The 17653-nt window shown below is 46.6% G+C and overlaps 1 protein-coding gene across 5 annotated transcripts in view; it reads left to right on the top strand.

Moving 5' to 3' along the window:
• The window catches only part of LOC128348198 (occludin-like), a 45190-nt gene extending 28054 nt beyond the window's left edge, over nt 1-17136 (top strand). For all 5 annotated transcript variants that reach the window (XM_053303913.1, XM_053303912.1, XM_053303911.1 and 2 more), the window contains 5 exons: nt 8028-8179; nt 9637-9846; nt 11341-11512; nt 12314-12355; nt 15747-17136. In XM_053303913.1, the coding sequence (XP_053159888.1) occupies nt 8028-8179; nt 9637-9846; nt 11341-11512; nt 12314-12355; nt 15747-15848 (678 nt within the window). In that variant the 3' untranslated portion in view covers nt 15849-17136. The remainder of the gene's footprint in view (nt 1-8027; nt 8180-9636; nt 9847-11340; nt 11513-12313; nt 12356-15746) is intronic.
• Nucleotides 17137-17653: the final 517 nt, after the last annotated feature.

Below are 17653 nucleotides of genomic sequence, written 5' to 3'. Positions count from 1 at the left end.
CTGATGTTATAGGCAACATACAGTAGTATGTGTACACAAACACACACACCATCGTCGATTAGGCAAAGTCATTTTGCATTTTTAAAAGTTCTTTGACATGGTCTCTGTGCTTTACACAAATGGGCTTTGCATCTGCACAGAGACCACATCGGGAAATTTCCAAGCTTCTTTCGAGATGGAAGTTTGATTTGTGCCTGCGCCAGCTTTCCCCCATCTTCCTTTGTACGCCAACAGATCGGCTTCTTCTTGAATGGGCCGAGCTTCTTTCAAAAAAAGCCTTGGTTTTTGGTGTTTAATTCTCATTTTATACTTGTTTTATTCCTCTTGTTTCCTTCTTCCCCAGTATCCTCTACTTCTTGTTTGCATTTGCATTTTCTACCCACATTCTCTCCCCCCTCCCACTCCCTATCCCCAAATGGACTGGGGAGGGCAGGGACTCACCACTCTCATGGTGTATGGCCAGCAAGGTCACTTTCAAAAAGTATACAAGGTGTGGGGCCAAACTCCCTTCCATTGATGGCCACACCCACTGGCTCTTTTGTCTCGGCGAGGCCCACATCATCAACATGTGTATGCACTGCCTCAACTTCACCAAACAAGCACGCAAAAACCGGGCCTTCAGTCTACGCTCCTGGCTGTGGGAACAGGCTCTTTGTTCATCTCAGGCAGTGTCCACCCACGCCACAATGCAGAGTACCATGAGGGAAGTCTTGGCCATCCTGTACTACTACATTGGACTTGCCCTTGGTGTCAGTTGCCCCACCAGAAGCCACCAGAAGTGCTCCTTCAGGTACTCTGACCCATACCCTGACTCTCGAATCTACACCTCCTTCGACCCTTTCGTTGGGGCCTGACATGGTACCTATGACCTCCACCACTAGGTTATAGTGCAAGAAATTGCCAGAACCTTCCGTCCTGATGCCTCTCAGTGCCATGCTAAAGAAAAAGAAATGGCCTTGCAATCACAATCGCCAGTGCATACTCTTCTGTTCCAGAGCGGGACAAGGCAGACACTCACTCAGTGTGCCCTTCACTTGGATGGGACTCTTTGCCTACCTGTTCCCACGGCTGCTGCTCATAACTCAAGTTTTCCTCCAAATACAACAGGAGCAACTCAATACATACACATAACACCCTGGTGTCCACGCAGACCTTGGTTCCCCCATCGCCTTCACACCTCGGGTAGGCTATACTTCCATCTACCCATCTATCCATCTACAGATACTTACCTACGTACCCAAGCCTGGGGGAAACTCCTTCACCCCAATGTTCACAACCTCCATCTCATGGCATGGAGGATACAGAATCTCAGGTGAGTCCTTTCGGCAGTCAAAAAGCCTACAACAATAAAAATCCTACCTCACAAATGGTGACACTTTCTCCATTTCCTGGTGAAGGGCCACCCTGACTTGTCCAACCTCACCTCAAAGGCCACGTGCTCATATTATCTGTCACACCTCAAACAGTCTGGCTTGAAAGCATCCACCATCATGGTTCATTGAGCAGCTATAGTGGCTCACACCCCACTGCAGAAACCCTCCTGGTTTCAAAACCATACCGTTAAGAGATTCTTAAAGGGTCTGACCCACTTTTACCCAGATGACCCAATCATGCTCCCTGCGTGGGACTTCTCGCTAGTGCTCTCCTACCTAATGGGCAGGGGTGTCGCTAGGGAAGAGGGGGCCCATGTTCACCCCTCTCTTTGGCGGCCCCTTGGAGTGTGGGAGATAATGAAGAAAAGAGGGAGGGGTGGAGCTGGGGGCACTTAGGAGCTGGGGCCCCCGGGCTCTTTGAGCTCATTTGCTCAATTATAGCTACACCCCTGCTAATGGGTCCACCCTTCAAACCCCGAGCAACTACTCACTTCCAGCTCCTGTCGTACAAGGTGGCCTTTCTAGTCCCTACCACATCCACACGCAGGGTCAGCAAGCTAAGGGGTTTACAAGTCAAACCCCCCCCCCCATCTTCCATAAGGACAAGGTGGTTCTCCATGCAGATATTGCCTTCCTTCCCAAGGTAGTGTCTTCATTCAACCAATCCCAACCACTCACATTCCCTGTTTTCTTTCCGGAACCCCAGGACTGTGCACAGCGTCACACCTCCACCCTTTAGATGTCAGGAGAGCACTAGCATTTCACGTTCCATGCACAGCGCAGTGACGTCAGTCAACTTCTTTATTCATCCGTTTTGATGAACCACACTGTGGGAATCAAGCCTCTCCGACTCTCTCCCGCTGGGTGGTTCAGACTGTACGGATCCACTATGAGAGTGTTAAAAAGCCACTGCCTATCAGCATCAAAGCTCACTAAACCAGAGCTGTTGCTACATCTGTCGCCTTTAACTGGGCGGTTCCCTTGGCCGCCATTTGTCAAGCAGCAACCTGGTGGACACTAGCACAGCAGTCCTGCAGTCGTACTTTGCATGATCATCTTCCTCCAAGCAAAAGACCTTTGGGATATAGCTTGCTACTCGCCCGTCTGTGTAAAGCACAGAGACCACGTCGAAGAACCATAGGTTGCGTACCTGTAACTTTATTTCTTCTAGTAATCATCTGTGCTCTTACATGCCCTCACATCCCCCCTCCCCCTGCAGTAGGGCTGTGCACAAAATAGGGTTGTCCGGTTTCGTTCGAGTCTAGATGTTTGGTTTTGGCACCCCCCCGAACCACCCCTGGTTCGGTTCAGGTGTGTGTGTTCGCGATTATTATTATTATTATTATTATTATTATTATTATTATTACTACTACTATTATTATTATTATTATTATTATTAAATTTTACTCACACCCCCCTCTGGGAGGCGTGCGTCCGTCAGTCTCCGGAGGTTCCACCTTCCCCTGCCAGCCTCCTTTTATGTCCAAATTGTAGCAGCCCGATTGGGAATGCACAGTGGCCTCCAAAATGGCCGCCACAACAGAGGGCAGGCCTGAAACTGGCTGAAGATCACCTGAGCTGGGCAATTTGGGTATAAACGGAGCCTGGCAGTGGGAGGGGGAACCTCTGGGGATCCACCTTTCGCGGCTGCAGGAGAAAGCACCCCCTGGAGGTGGTGAGTAAATTTTTCTATTTTATTTTTTAAAAAATTTACTTAGAACCTCCCAAACAGGATATCGAACTGAATCATTTTTATGTTGAACAGGAATTGAACCTGTTCACACATCGCTACTCTGTAGTTCAACGTGTTGGCAGACTCAGGGACTAAGGAGGGAAAGCCGGTGCAGATGCATATCACTGGAGGGGGCAAGGCTAGTGCCAAAACACTCCATCTTAAGAGAAGCATGTAAACTTCCCAATGTGGTCTCTGCAGAGGTGCAAAGCCCATTCGTGTAAGAGCACAGATGACCACTAGAAGAACTTAAGGTACAGGTAAGCAAGCTGTTGTTGTTTGCAGCTTTCCCCCATCATATTTCAGTATAAAAAGTAGTGCCTTCAGCTTCTTTAAGTGGCAGGATTGTTTATGAAAAAATTGGTATCTGTAGATAATTGAGAAGTGTGGCTTTATTTTGAACAATACCCCCACAAACTCTTCAAAATATATAATACATACAATGTAAGTATGTAATTTCTTATATATGTAAGAGTATTTTTTAAAATTAATGTGCTTGCAAAAGGGAAATAAAACAGTGTAATATCTGTAAGTTGCCAAACGTTATTCATTTCATTTAATAATTACCATATATGGTAAATTTGAAATCATAGTCAATTTGAATGTGGGAAAGACCTTCTGCTTCTCTTGAGCACGATGTCATTTTTTAATTATTGATCTGATTACTGAGCCGCCTTGGGATTTTCTTAATGAAAGGCAGGGTATAAATTTAACAATCAACCAACCAATCAAATTATTGAGCATTAAAAACTTGTTCAGAAACATCATTATATATAATACTCTGAGACATACTCATGGCTAATCCCATGTGTGGCAGCTCTCACGAGAGTTCGGAGAGCTGCCGAATAGCCACGGGAGGGAAGGGGGGAAGAAATGGCGGTGGTGGCAGCCAGCCAGCTGGCCAGAAAGCAGCGGTGGCGCTTGGTGGGAGAAGAAGCTGGCAAGCAGGAGGGAGAAGAAGCTGGCACCTGGCCAGCCAGAAAGTGGCAGGACCAGGGGGGGCGCAGATGGGAAGCAGCAGGCGGGCAAGCAGAAGTCAGCCGGCCAGCCAGAAAGCAGCAGGCGGGGCGGGGGAAGAAGCGAGCGGGTGGGATGGAGAAGAAGCCGGTGCCTGGCCAGCCAGAAAGCGAAGTGGGGCGGGGGGAGTGGCGGACAGGAGAAGCAGCTGCTGGTGGGTGAGAAGAAGCCAGCTGGCTGGCCAGCCAGAAAGTGGAGGGTCACAAGGAGAAAGAAAGAAAAAGGCACGGTGAGCAGTCCGGTGGGGGGAGAAGGCGGCAGGTGGGTGGGCCAGCTGTAGGCGCAGATGCTCTGCGCCCGGCCCAGCTAGCAATAGTTAAAAACTGATGATTATGTTCAGAATCTCTTCTATAAAATACCAAAAAAAAAAAAAATTTAAATCATTTCCCCCAACATATTCCTGTGTAAAAAGTAGTTCACTCAGCTGATTTCAGTGGCAGGATTGTGTATGCAACATTTGGTATCGGTTCACCAAAATTTGGTATTGCTTCACCTTTTATCAGGGAGTATTACTTCCCATCACACAAAGCACAACTTTCTGTCACAGACCCAAAAATATTATATATACATATATTTAAATCCCTGCTATGGGAGATTTAGCTGGGGAGATTTAGGCTTGCAAACATGGATTCAGTTATTAGGACCCTGCAACATTCCTAAAAAGTTCTTTCCACCTCATTCTGCGACGTGTGTTCAGCCTGAGTCTGGCAGTGGAGAGAGAGTGTTACCTCTCCCCCCAACCCCCAGGGAGATCCTAAGAGCCCCACCAGCCAGATAAGAACAGCATCAGGACATCCTGTGCCTTATTTTATAACAGAAGCAGAGATAAGGAGGAAGAGGCTGAGAGCTCATACAGCACGTCATGCTGGGATCAAAGGCAGAACCCAAGGACAGACAATATCAGAAAAGACTCCTCAGGGAGAAGCAAAAGCAATTCAGGGTTCCGCCCATCAATCGAGCCCCACCCAAAGGCTGTGATTGGAATTCCTGACTTTTCTTGTTGCACATTTAGGTAGATATGTCCTACAATTAATTCAGAATTCAGCTGCTAGTAACAATAAACTGAGACCGGTTCCTGGGAGCTGTGCTGGATCCTGGTCCGAATTATTATCCTCCAGCTCCAGGTGATTCTTGAGAGCAGTCCTGGAGATCTTAATGGCTTCATCTTGTGAAAAAAGATTGCAGGGTGGGAAAGTCTGCAGAGAAAACTCTGTCAGAGTTGGTAACCCAACTGGCATTGTGAATGGGTACTTGAGAATAGACATCAAGGGAAGGACCCTCTAGGCTAGGTCCACCACAAAGGGAGAGGGATGGGCCCCAAATGTTCTGAAGGTTGGAACAAGCCAACACTGGTTCATTCTGCAAAACAAAAAAAGTTTAGTTTCTGGTAGTTCTGCATAAGCTAATCAGTTGAGGAAGAGAGCTGGTCTTTTGGGTACAAGTTGGGATGTGCATGGAATAGAGTTTGCGTTGCATTCTGTTCTAAGCTCGGAATGGAACGCAAATGCCCGGCATGTTCTGTCGGAACAACCAGTCAAGCCAGTTGTTCTAACAGAATGAGCTTGAAATGTTTTGAGTGTTCCAAGTACCATTTTGGAGGCCTGTTTGCCCCTCGCTGACTGGTTTTGGCACTGGCTTCTGATTGGCTTGCGATCACCTTGCTTCTTGGTTGGCTTCTTGGTTGTTATCATACAACTTGATCTATATGATAAGAAGCCAACCAAGAAGCAAGGAGATTGCAAGCCAAGTGGAAGCCAGTGCCAAAACCAGTCAGCAAAGGGGAAAACAGATCTCCAAAATGGTGCTTGGAACACTCAAAACATTCCAAATTGGAATGGGGTGGTTCCGTTCCAAGCTCGAAACAGGCCCTTCATTTGAGGATATTCTGTTTTGAGCTCGAAACATTCTGCACATCCCTAGTAGCAAGCATGATTTGTCCCCTTGGCTAAGCAGAGTCCTCCCTGAATTTCATTTGAATGGGAGATTATATGTGAACACTGTAAGATATTGCCCTTAGAGGGAGAAGTCATGCTTGCTTATCGGCACAGTGGCAGCACACACTTGGCCTCTGTGCATGCACGGTGGCCAAGAAGCTTCTTGATGTGGCGGTGCCCCACCCCCAGCAGCCATCATGTGGCGGGGGCATGCACGTGGCCTCTGCACATGCCATCATGCTGACCACACAAATGGCCGCTGTGCAGGCACAGAGGCCAAGTGTGTGATGCCTCCGTGCCGCCACCACATGAGGGCTGCTCAGTGGTGCATCTCCACAGCAGGAAGCTGTGTGGAGCAGCAGAGGAGCAGGTAAGGGCCTGTTCTCCTCACTTTCAAAGGTGCCAGATCTGTGCTTCGAACCTGTGTATGAATCCCGATTCGTGCACATCCCTACTGGATGTAGGGTAGAGGAGAGAGTGAATGAGGCTTTTAAATATATATTAAAAATAGATAGATAACACAGAGGCTATTTAAAATAATTAATTCAAGCTATAGGACCATAATATACTATGACTATATTGTCCAACCCTTTGTTGTAAAGTTCCAATCTGGTAGATAGGGGAACAAAAGGGAGAACAGGAAATATTTTCTAGGGAGCACCCACTGCCCCATGGAATCCTCCCTGCCCCCACCTCACAAAATCCTGGTGTTTTGCCAACACTTTTTTCTGGCTCGGCCTAAGATCTAGAAACCTTTGAAGCACCTTTTGGCTTCAGCTTCCCGTCATAGGCCGGCCTCATTCCATAAAGAGTCCGGAAGGAAAGGCGAAGGAAGAGGAAGGAACGGCCCTCACTCACTGGAGCTGCCACCTAAACAAACAGCCTCTTCAGCACAGGAAATGCTGGAGCGGATAGAAGGACTTTCGCACCTTTGCTAAACCTGGCCCTTTACGAGCAAGGAAATGCCATTGGAATGATCACAGCCCAAAATCAGGCTTGTGGGTTTAATTGGAAGTCCCAGCAGATGGTTGGGGGAAAAGACTTTGGACTAGGACCTGCCAAACTATGGAAGAGAAAGCAAGGCTATCAGAAGACCCGGCCAACTTCGTCAAACCCAGCAGCCCATGTCTTACAGTGGAACATAGCAGGCTGCCTTGTATTGAATCAGATATTGGTCCATCTAGCTCCGTATTGCCTACACTGACTGGCAGCAGCTCTCCACGGTTTCAGGCAGGGGTCTTTCCCAGCCCTACATGGAGATGCTGCCAGGGAGTGAACCTGGGACCCTGTGCATGCAAAGCAGGAGCTCTACCACTGAGTTACAGCCTCATCCCCTTACAGCAGACTGCTCACATGTAGGATGCATCCACCCATCCATTTGGAGATCTGATTTCTGGAGACTCTGAGTTGGGAGCAGAATCTGGAAGAGTGAAAACTGTAGTAATTCTTGTGGGGAGAAATGGAGGAGGCCTTTAAAAAAAAATGGCAGGATTTTTTTATTTTTATTTTTAGTGTTCCTATAAAGGTTATTGCATCCATGGAAGACGGGCCTCTTGGCTGTGACAGCTCAATAGAGCTTGCTTGGACAGAGGAAGGCTATCCTACATGTAATACTCAGAGATAGGCAGCAGGAGGCGACCTTCATCTTCATGCTGTGTTTGTGGGCTTTGCATTTGGGCATCCTGTTGGCCCATGGTTGCACACGTGGTGGATTCATCTGGGCCTTATGCAGCAGGGCTCTCCTTATATTCCTGGTGAGCCTCTGCCCCTTTGGGGGGCATTTGAATGCTGGCAGGTAGTCTGTTAAGGGCACAGCTCATATGTTTATGCTCCATAGGTTGGTTGGTTGGTTTTTAAGTAGGCCAAATCCTTGAGTTCATTTCTCCTGGGAGCCAAGCTCCATGTCCCCCAAGGGCACTTCTGCAGACTGTCTTCCAATGGGCTCAGAGCAACTCTTTTCTCCTTTTGCAGGTGAAGAACGTTGCCGACGAGGCTAGCGTCCATGATGAGACTGCCACTCTGGCCTATTCAGAAAAGCCCATGAGCCCCGTCAACGCACCCGCCAGTCCATACAACCACAAGGCTTCCGAGAATGGCTATTATGCTACTGGAAACCAGAGCAGGTCAGCAGGGGGATGGGGCTTGCATAGCATTGAGGGGCAGAGAGGTCTCCAGTGTGCCACTCCAAGCTCTGTGGCATGCAGGACCAGCCCTGGGGTGTTGGGTGACCAGCCCTCGAAGTTTGCCTTTGGCACCCCCCAACACTGAGTTGAATGAATAGCTTGCCTGCACTGGTTTGAGGATACAGGAGGAAGAGGAGTTCCCAGTCTGTTATGGAGACAGAACTCTAATACTTCCAAGGGGGAAAGATACTGCAGTGGATGTGGAAATCCAGTCTGAGCCCATTCCTTTTTGGAAATGAACATGGAGGCAGGCCATTCCTATTCAAGAGAGGGCGTGCAGCCTAGGAGACCGGCTGTTTCTTGGGGGCTGAGGTGCAAGGAGCAAAAAAGGCTCAATCCTTTAGGGTGCAGAATGCCCTGTGGGAAGCGGGGCAGTACCGGATCTTATATTCTAATAATTGGGGGCGGGGGGTTCCTTTGGTTTGATTGTATTGGTAGAACCCTACTGCACCTGGTGTTGTGATCTTACAGTTCTTATGCCACTGTACAGTACTTTAGGGTGTGATACAAGAGGGAGAGAAAGAATAACTGGCAGGGCTCTATTCTGGCACTGTTTGTGTGTCCCCCAAGAACCGGTGCCCTAGGCAACTGCCTAGGTCTTCCTAGTGGACAGGCTGACCTTGGTGGCATCTCTTAGCTGAAGTGTGTGTGTGTGTTTGCCTCTGCACTTGGAGGCTCCACATAGCAACCACAGCTCGACGCTGTTCCTCGCTCTCTCCAGCCCTATGAACTTCTCTGATCCCCTTTAATAGGAACAGAAGAACCACCTTGCTGGATCTGACCAGCCAGCCACCACCCTGTTTCCAGCTGTGGCCACCAGCTTTTGGAAGCATGTAAATAGAGCATAAAGCTGACAGATCTCCCCAATGTTGATCGCCAGCAACTTGGGTAGACTGCTTCTGAATATGGAGACTCCATATTACCATCATAATCAACTTATCTTTTGCTGTTTTTGTGTAAACCAGTTTAAGAACTTAGAAAGTGGTGTTTACTTAGGGGTAATTACCACTGATAGACACCACTGCCCCCCCCCCATGAATTTATCCAGTCTTTTTCAAAAAAACATCTAAGTCAGTGGCCATCCCTACATCTTGCAGCAGTGAATTCCACAACTCAATTCTGTTGTATGAAGAAAATTTTGAATGCCACTTTGCCTCCAGGAAGCCCAAACAGCAAAGCTTGAAGGCAAGAGCCTTCTCCTGATGTCCCCCCGTTAACAAGTATTCACGGCAGACTTCTGAATGTGGAGGCTCCACTTACCAATCACAGCTAATAGTTATTCATAGATTTCTCCTCCATGGATCTGTCTATTCCCCTTCAGTGTCTCTGGGCTGGGAGATCCCCGACTCAGTGCACATCCCTCCCCAATTTACATGTAACTTTTGGGGTCCCTCTAGCACGCCTTTCCAAACATCCACCAACCAGCCTACCCGGACCTTCAGCTCCAGCACTTTGGAAGAGAAGGCCAGAGAGAGCCCCAGCAAGCCATCTGCCCGCAGGGGTCGGAGACGAAGGAGGAACCCTGAACTAGAAGAATCCCAGTATGAGACTGACTACACCACAGCTGTGGACTCCAGTGATGAAAGAGACCAGGATGAGTGGAGCAGGTGGGGCGTGGTTTGCCAAGGGTGTTTTGGGCAAAGGAGGAAGTGGTGCCATCTTGGACAGGAAGTGAGACAGGGGAGGGAGGCCAGAAGCAGAGCTGGACAATTGTCAGAGTGAAGGAGCATTTTCCATGAGAAAATACTCCCTTTCCCATTTTAGGTTCTGTCCTGTGCTTTCCCTAAATAAACCAGTTACTAGTGACCATAAATGCAAAGCTAAACAGCAAAGCAAAAACTATGAAGTATTTGTATCATAAACCAAAAGAAGAATGAGAATCTTATGGTTTCAAAGACTCAAGAGAGATTCTCTCACGTTTCCGTCAAGAAAATGATTTCATCGTAATAACGCAATGCATTTCTAAGGTCAATGGTTTCCAGCAACCACAGACCTAGAAGATTTCAGGTTATGGTGGACACAGAATTCTGCATCATCCAGAAAGCTCTGTCATTCTGTGTTTCTTGAACACGTACATGCTCTTAGAAAGTGGCTTGATTTTCTACTTGACCTTAATTAGCTTCATTTTGCATCATACGTTTTCCCAAAGCAAAGATGGAGCCTTTTTAATAGTTAAAATGTTCAAAGCAATGTTTTAAATCAGATTTCTTAAAAACCACACACACACACACACACACACACACACACACACACGCACCAACAACCACATTTCCCACCAGCATAGTCCATGAAACAGGCCCACACATTTTGACCATCAATGTCGGGGGATGAATACTCATAGTGATTTCTGGCAAATTCTAGCCCCCTAGAGATGGGAAAGAGGTGATAACACAGAGAAAGTTGCAAGTGCAACAATGCTATCGCCCCTTCTTTATCCTTACCCCCAAACAATTTGGGTAAAATGGCAGTCATTTTTGCACAGAGGAAAGAGTGAGGAGGGGCAGAGAAATATGAACAAATGGTTCATATTTGCACATTCCTGGCAATTTTCATTTCCATACCTCTAATGAATATGAATATGATGAATAATTATATACTGCTTTTCAACTAAAGTTTCCAAAGTGGCTTACAAATAAATAAAATAAAATAAAATGGCTGCCTGTGCCCAAAGGGCTCATAATCTAAAAAAAGAAACATAAGACAGACACCAGCAACAGACCCTGGAGGGATGCTGTGCTGGGGATGGATAGGGCCAGTTGCTCTCCCCCTGCTCAATAAAGAGAATCACCACTTTAAAAAGGTGTCTCTTTGCTGAGTTAGCAGGGGAACATCGCAACATCAATAAACATCGATAAAATTGTATAGTAGTTATTTTGTGTTAAAAAATCTTTCAAAACACCATCACAAATGTGGCCACGGCAGACTCGATGGTCAGGACAATAAATGCTGAAGGTTTTGCAAAGCAATCACCTCTTTTCCATCTCTAGGGTTGTAGACCTTTTCAAAAATCACCGTGAGCGTTTGTCCCTCCAGATGGTACTGACCCCGCCAGCTGGCTTACCTACTAGCTTTAAATTTCTGCATTTCTACCATTTTCACAGCCTGTACCCACCGATCACATCGGATGGAGTCCGTCAGAGGTACAAACAAGAATTTGACACTGATCTCCGGTATTACAAGCAGCTGTGCGCAGAGATGGACAGCATCAACGACCAGATCAACCAGCTCAACAAACAGCTGGATCTTCTGAAAGAAGGCAGCCTACAGTATCAGGTAGGCCTGAGAACTGGGAACCTTAACTTGGGGGAACCATGCAGTGATTCATTAGGGTTGCCAATGCTGACTAAAGCTATTCCTGGAGTATTCCCAGGCGGGGCTTTTCGCTTGCTTCTCCACCAGAATGGAGGGTGTGCGTCCGTACACCGACTGGATTCACGCTGAAGTCCATGCGAGATATTGGAGAGCACATCACACAGGATTCGGGTTTTTCATTGCACATTAGAGCCTAGCCCAATTTATGTCCGGGGTTTAAAAATCCACTTTTTGCATTGGTTTTGGGGGGCAAATCCAAACTTGCAGTAAACTCACAGTAAAGCCTGCTGTCTGGGGAAGCTCCTGGAGGTTTTCCCCAATATTTACACATCATGATGTTGTTAACATCTCCAGGACTGCCTTCAAGAGTCAAGCAACTCCTGGGGACTCCAGCCTTATCCTGGAGGATCGGCCACCCTTTTGGTCCATTGCTTCTCTAACATATGGTACCATTCTTCAAAAATATCCCCCACCAGCTCTGTGCTCCTTTAGCTTGGAAAATGAGCAAAGAGCGCAGGATCCTGTACATATTCTAGACCAGGGATTCTCAGCGTTGGGTCCCCAGATGTTATTGGCCTTCAGCTCCCATGATCCCCAACTAAAGGCCACTGGGGCTGGGGATCATGGGAGTTGAAGCCCAATAACATCTGGGGACCCAACATTGAGAATCCCTGGACTAGAAGATCTCCAAACCCCTTCCAACTCTAAGATGTATTCTTCCCAGTGATATTCCTTTTCCAATTCTGACATTTTCTCCCGTAGGGGGTAGCAGAAGAATACAACCGGCTGAAGGATCTGAAACGCGTGAGTAGTCCCTCCTACAATTTTAGCCATTCTACAATGTGGTTTTTCCAGTCTCGGTCTCCAATATTGCTTTGGTCTTCATACATTAAACAAATTGTTATGCTACCCAAGAGGCTTCACTTCTCTAAGAAATTCCAAGGGGTTGTAGTACAGCTTGGATTCTGGCTTCCTAAGCAAGGAAAGTCACGGCAGACTGACAATGTTGTAGTCATATTCAGAGTAATTCAGAGTAATTAAGCCGTCATCCAAGGACACCCTCTGGGCCTCTTCATCCATCAATGAGTGATTAACTAACAAAAGTAATGGCCAGCTAATGTTAACTGCAAACTCACAATAATAACCATAGTAGAATTGTTTCCAACTTTCTCCTTGGATTTTGGAGTTCTGAATTAACTGTTTTTCTTTCTGAAGTGGCACTGATTAGGGATGTGCAAATCATGCGAATGGATTCGACTTGAATCTTGGTGATTCAAGTGATTTGAATTGAATCACCCCTTAAAATGGGCAATTTGATTTGAATTTGAATTGAATTTTCAAATTTTGATTTGAATTTAATTCAAGAGCCGTTTGGCAGCTTTTAAAAACCATTCAGGCCCCCTGGTTGGTTAACCAAAAAGGGTCGAATAGATTCAAATTTGAATCGAATTTTTGGAATTGATTCAAGTTTGAAACTTTATTTAAAAAATCATTTTGTGCACATCTCTACTCTAATGCATTGGGCATGGTCTATAATGCAGCTTAACTTTCCAGAACTGGTATGCAGCACACCCATTGTCACAGACTTCATTTAATGTTTTCTCCCCCTGCCCCACATTAATGATGCACAATATGCCCCACTGAATTCAGTGGGACTTGCTACTGAATAAACATGCATGTGCTTCCGTTAATATACACACATTATGTCCAAAACCTTTCTTCTGTTATTGGTGCACACATTTGAGGTGATATTGCAAATTTCAGAGGCCTGGTCCAGAAAGTCATGGCTGGAAATACCAAAGGGATAAGAATAGCCAGATGTTTCCCAGAGCCATTAAGCACATATACTACACCTATGAGGCACGTGTAGCCCCAAAATGTTGGGAGAGCCTCAGAATGTATTATTTCAGAGCACAGTGTTAGTGGTTTTTTGTGATTAAAAAAAAAAAAAAGCTGGCCCTGACAATCATAGCTGTAGGGCGGCTTTCCTATGAGGCTAACTGAGATGTCTCTTTGGTTGGCTTTTTGGTGGGTATCAAAAGCAATTTTTTTAAAAATGCTCTGCAATTTTGAATTGAAAATGGGATGGGGGATAAATACTGACTCCCAGGAGCCAATGTCAGAAAATAATTTTGAATTGCAAGGGGATTAAAAATATTAATTCAAAATATTGTCGATCAACTCCTGGGAGACAGTATTGATTCCCCTGTCCCATTTTCAATTCAGAATTGCAGGGGCATTAAGAAAGGGATTGCAGAAGAGTTCAAAATGTTATTATGCCCCCATTTTGAATGCCCCCAAATTAATTAATTAATTTTGCTGAAAGTCATCACCACCGTGTGGGGTGCGAGGTGGACTGGCAATTGGCAACTTGCCCCCCCCCATAACATTTCCCCTCCTTGCCCCTCATCCTGCCTCTCTTGCAGCGGCCGCTGCCTCCTCTCTGTGATCCTGCCTCAGGGCTGCCCAACTTCCGACCTCCTGCACATTTTGGATGGACAACACTTAGTTAGCCACTGTGGCTGGGGACTATGGGAGCTGTAATCCAATAGCAGCTGGCGAGGATGTACAACCCTGGTCTACTGCTTGGCTGAGTGGGGGGGGTATATGGCTGGCAGCATCACAAACCGACTCAATAGAACGTGGAGGAGGCCAAGTTACATTCAGTTGGAGTCAGCTACTGACTGGGCTGTAGAGATCTGAGTGATTGCAAGTCCCTGGCTATGCTTTAGATCAGGGATTCTCAACGCTGGGTCCCCAGATGTTATTGGACTTCAACTCCCATAATCCCCAGCCTCAGTGGCCTTTGGTTGGGGATTATTGGAGTTGAAGTCCAATAACAACTGGGGGCCCAACATTGAGAATCCCTGCTTTAGACTGCCTAGGCCTGATACACGTTTCATAACCCTAGCCTTCTTTTCCGGACTCACAGTGCTTGCAGCTCTTTGGGACCTCAAGGAACTCCAGCTTTTCTTACTCAAGCCATCCACCTCAGAGACCCAGAGCCAACGCACATACCATCCAGGTCCAAATGCAGAAATGGCCCCATTGATCAGCACTATACCCTGTCACAGAGCTTCCCAGATGTCAACCACAACTCCCAGCATCCCCAGCTGCAGTGGCCTTTGGCTGGGTATTGTGGGAGTTGTAGTCAACAACTCCCATAATCCCCAAAGGCCAACAGCATACAGGAATCCTTGTTACAGGGAACCCTGTGTCAGAGCTGAGATGAGCTGTAGGCAGCTGGTTGCAGGATGGTTCAGGATCTAGTCAGGATCAGGAATGAGAGGGCAAACCAGGCATCAGGATCAAGGGGTGATCCAGAAGTGAGAGATGTAGCTAAGGAGACACCCAGGATCAGAAGGCCAACAAATGGAGCCAGAGCAGAACAGACAACCAGGAACTGGTGACAACAATACACCAAAACCCAATGAGACCTCGACAGAGGCTGATTCTCAGTTCAATAAACAGAAAAAGAGAGAGCTTTACATATGCCCATGGTTGTAGACCAGGGATTCTCAATGTTGGGTCCCCAGTTGTTATTGGACTTCAACTCCCATAATCCCCAACCAAAGGCCACTGAGGCTGGGGATTATGGGAGTTGAAGTCCAATAACATCTGGGGACCCAGCGTTGAGAATCCCTGTTGTAGACAACCAGCAAAGGGAAGGGATCACTATGTGCCTCTAATGTGCATAAAACCCACAATCTCTATTCAAAGAGAGATTGACACAATCACATTTCATTGTGTCAATTGACACAAACATCTCTTTAAATGAATACAGAATGTTGTCACTGCTTGCATGCTGAAGGTTCCAAGTTCCCTCCCTGGCAGCATCTCCAAAATAGGGCTGAGAGAGACTCCTGCCTGCAGCCTTGGAGAAGCCGCTGCCAGTCTGTGTGGACAATACTGAGCTAGATGGATCAATGGTCTGACATGGTATATGGCCGCTTCCTGTGTTCTCCTGCCTCCTGTAGTTGTCCATCCTTGCTTTCACACCTTGCATCTGAGGAAGGCGGTTATAATCCATGGAAGCTCACACGTTAAAATATTGTCAGTCTGTTAAGTCTAAGCATCATCTTTTTATTTGAAAGTTGGAACCCTGCTTTAAAGATCCAAAAAACTTCCCCCAGAAGACAGTTGCCAATAATGCCGTGTTTTATAATATATTTTCCCCCTTGTTTAAACTCGACAGACTCCTGACTATCAGAGCAAGAAAATGGAGAGCAAGTCGCTGAGGAACAAGCTGTTCCACATCAAGCGGATGGTGAGCGAATATGACAAGCACAGAGGGTAGGCACCATGGGACCCACTGAAAGGCTTCCGGAGGGGGACAGATATCCTGCCTTTCTCCTCCCCGTCTTAAGGACCTGGCTGCAAGCAGACCAACCACTGAGGGCTGCTTTCAGTCTTTTTGTACATACATTGAAGTGACACCTTTCATCCATTTGCGTGCCAAGTTTGGAGACAGTAAATACTCCAGGCCACGGGACCCTGATGGTAAAAAGACTTCAGGAGCTATCCAGACAGACAAACTAAACACCTCCTTTACATGAAGTGCTCTTTGGAAAACCCAGTGTGTTGTTCAAACAAGCAAGTTTGTATCTGCAACAAAAGAAGCTTCTTATTTTTGGTGCCAAATGCTAGCCTAGCTCTTTGGAAAATTGGTTCCGATTGGCAGCATCGAAAAGACCAATTAAAATTTCGTGAAGTTATTTTTTATCGTAACCCTGTAGCCTTCTCGACTTGCCTTTCCAGGATCCCTTATTTCAAGGCAATTGGTTGCCTTTTATGTATAGCTGTGTGGTCAGATCCAAACAGAGCAAGCTATAATATTTTTCAGGGTCCCCATTTCCAGAGAAGTGGCAAATGCTAAGTGCAACTTAAATTGTCCTCATCTAAAATACCTGTGCTTGATTCAAAAACAGCACTCCTGTGAGGTAGAACCCTCCAAGAAAGTTACCCCACCCACTCACTTTCAGCTAATGCCAACTAGAAACTCCCAGCATGCACTCTTTCTGCCTACATGCCTTGTTTCTGCGAGGTCCCCTCCCTCTGCTGGAGGAGTACCACCTCCCTCCCGATTTTGATGGGTGTCTCATTCAAAGAGAGCTCCCCAGCCAGCAGGAGACCATCTCCTAACCCAAGGTAGGCAACCTTGGCTCTCCAGCTGTTGTTGAACTACTACTCCCATCATCCCTACCTGCCCTAACCATTTGATCCCATTGATAAGACACCAGCCATCCAGCACTCTGCAAGAGAAATGAACTCTGAAGTCTGAGACCCAGTTACCTAAAGGAATGCCTGCACCCATTATGAACCTCTCTTGTGGAATTCTCTCTCTGGGGAGCTCTGACATGCCTCACCCTTCCTGTTTTTAAGTAGACCTTGACGACTAGTTACTCAAGACTTTTAATGTCTGCAGTTCAACATTATAATCTTGTGCTACGCTACTTCTGCTGTTATTTATTTACGGTGATTCTTACCATTATGTTGTGTTTTTATTTTGTCATGTAAACCACCTTGTGGAATCTTCTCGAAAAGGCACTTGTAAATCTATGAAATAAACATACATACAAACCCAAGTGCAGCACTAAAATATTGGAATAATCACCTGTCTGTGATTTGCTATACCTAACACTGGTTGCGCAGGAGACACACACCCAGAATTATAGAAATGCCATCATGGCTGGAAAAGGAGTGTGCCCTTCTTCCCCTCCCTTCCCTCATTCATCACAGATCACCACCCTGCTTTTTCTAAGAACAAGAAATTTATTGGTTGAGCAAAGTATATGTTGATGGGTCTCAGCTGTCAGTGACTTATCAGGAGAGACATTTTGGGGTCATGGTGGACAGCTTGTTGAAAGTGTCAACTAAGTGCTCAGCAACTGTGGAAAAAGGTCAATTCCATGCTTGGAATCATTAGGGAAGGGATTGAAAAATATTATGCCTTTATACAAATCTATGGTGCAGCTACATTTGGTGTACTGCAAGAAGGATATTGTAGAACTGGAAAAGGTGCTGAAGAGGGCAACCAAGATGATCAGGGGCCTGGAGCACCTTCCTTATGAGGCCAGGCTACAACACCCGGGGCTCTTTAGT

This window comes from Hemicordylus capensis, chromosome 2 (assembly GCF_027244095.1).
Source record: "Hemicordylus capensis ecotype Gifberg chromosome 2, rHemCap1.1.pri, whole genome shotgun sequence".
NCBI lineage: Eukaryota > Metazoa > Chordata > Lepidosauria > Squamata > Cordylidae > Hemicordylus > Hemicordylus capensis.
The sequence above is the reverse complement of the archived record's forward strand: the minus strand, read 5'-3'. Positions and strand labels throughout refer to the sequence as shown.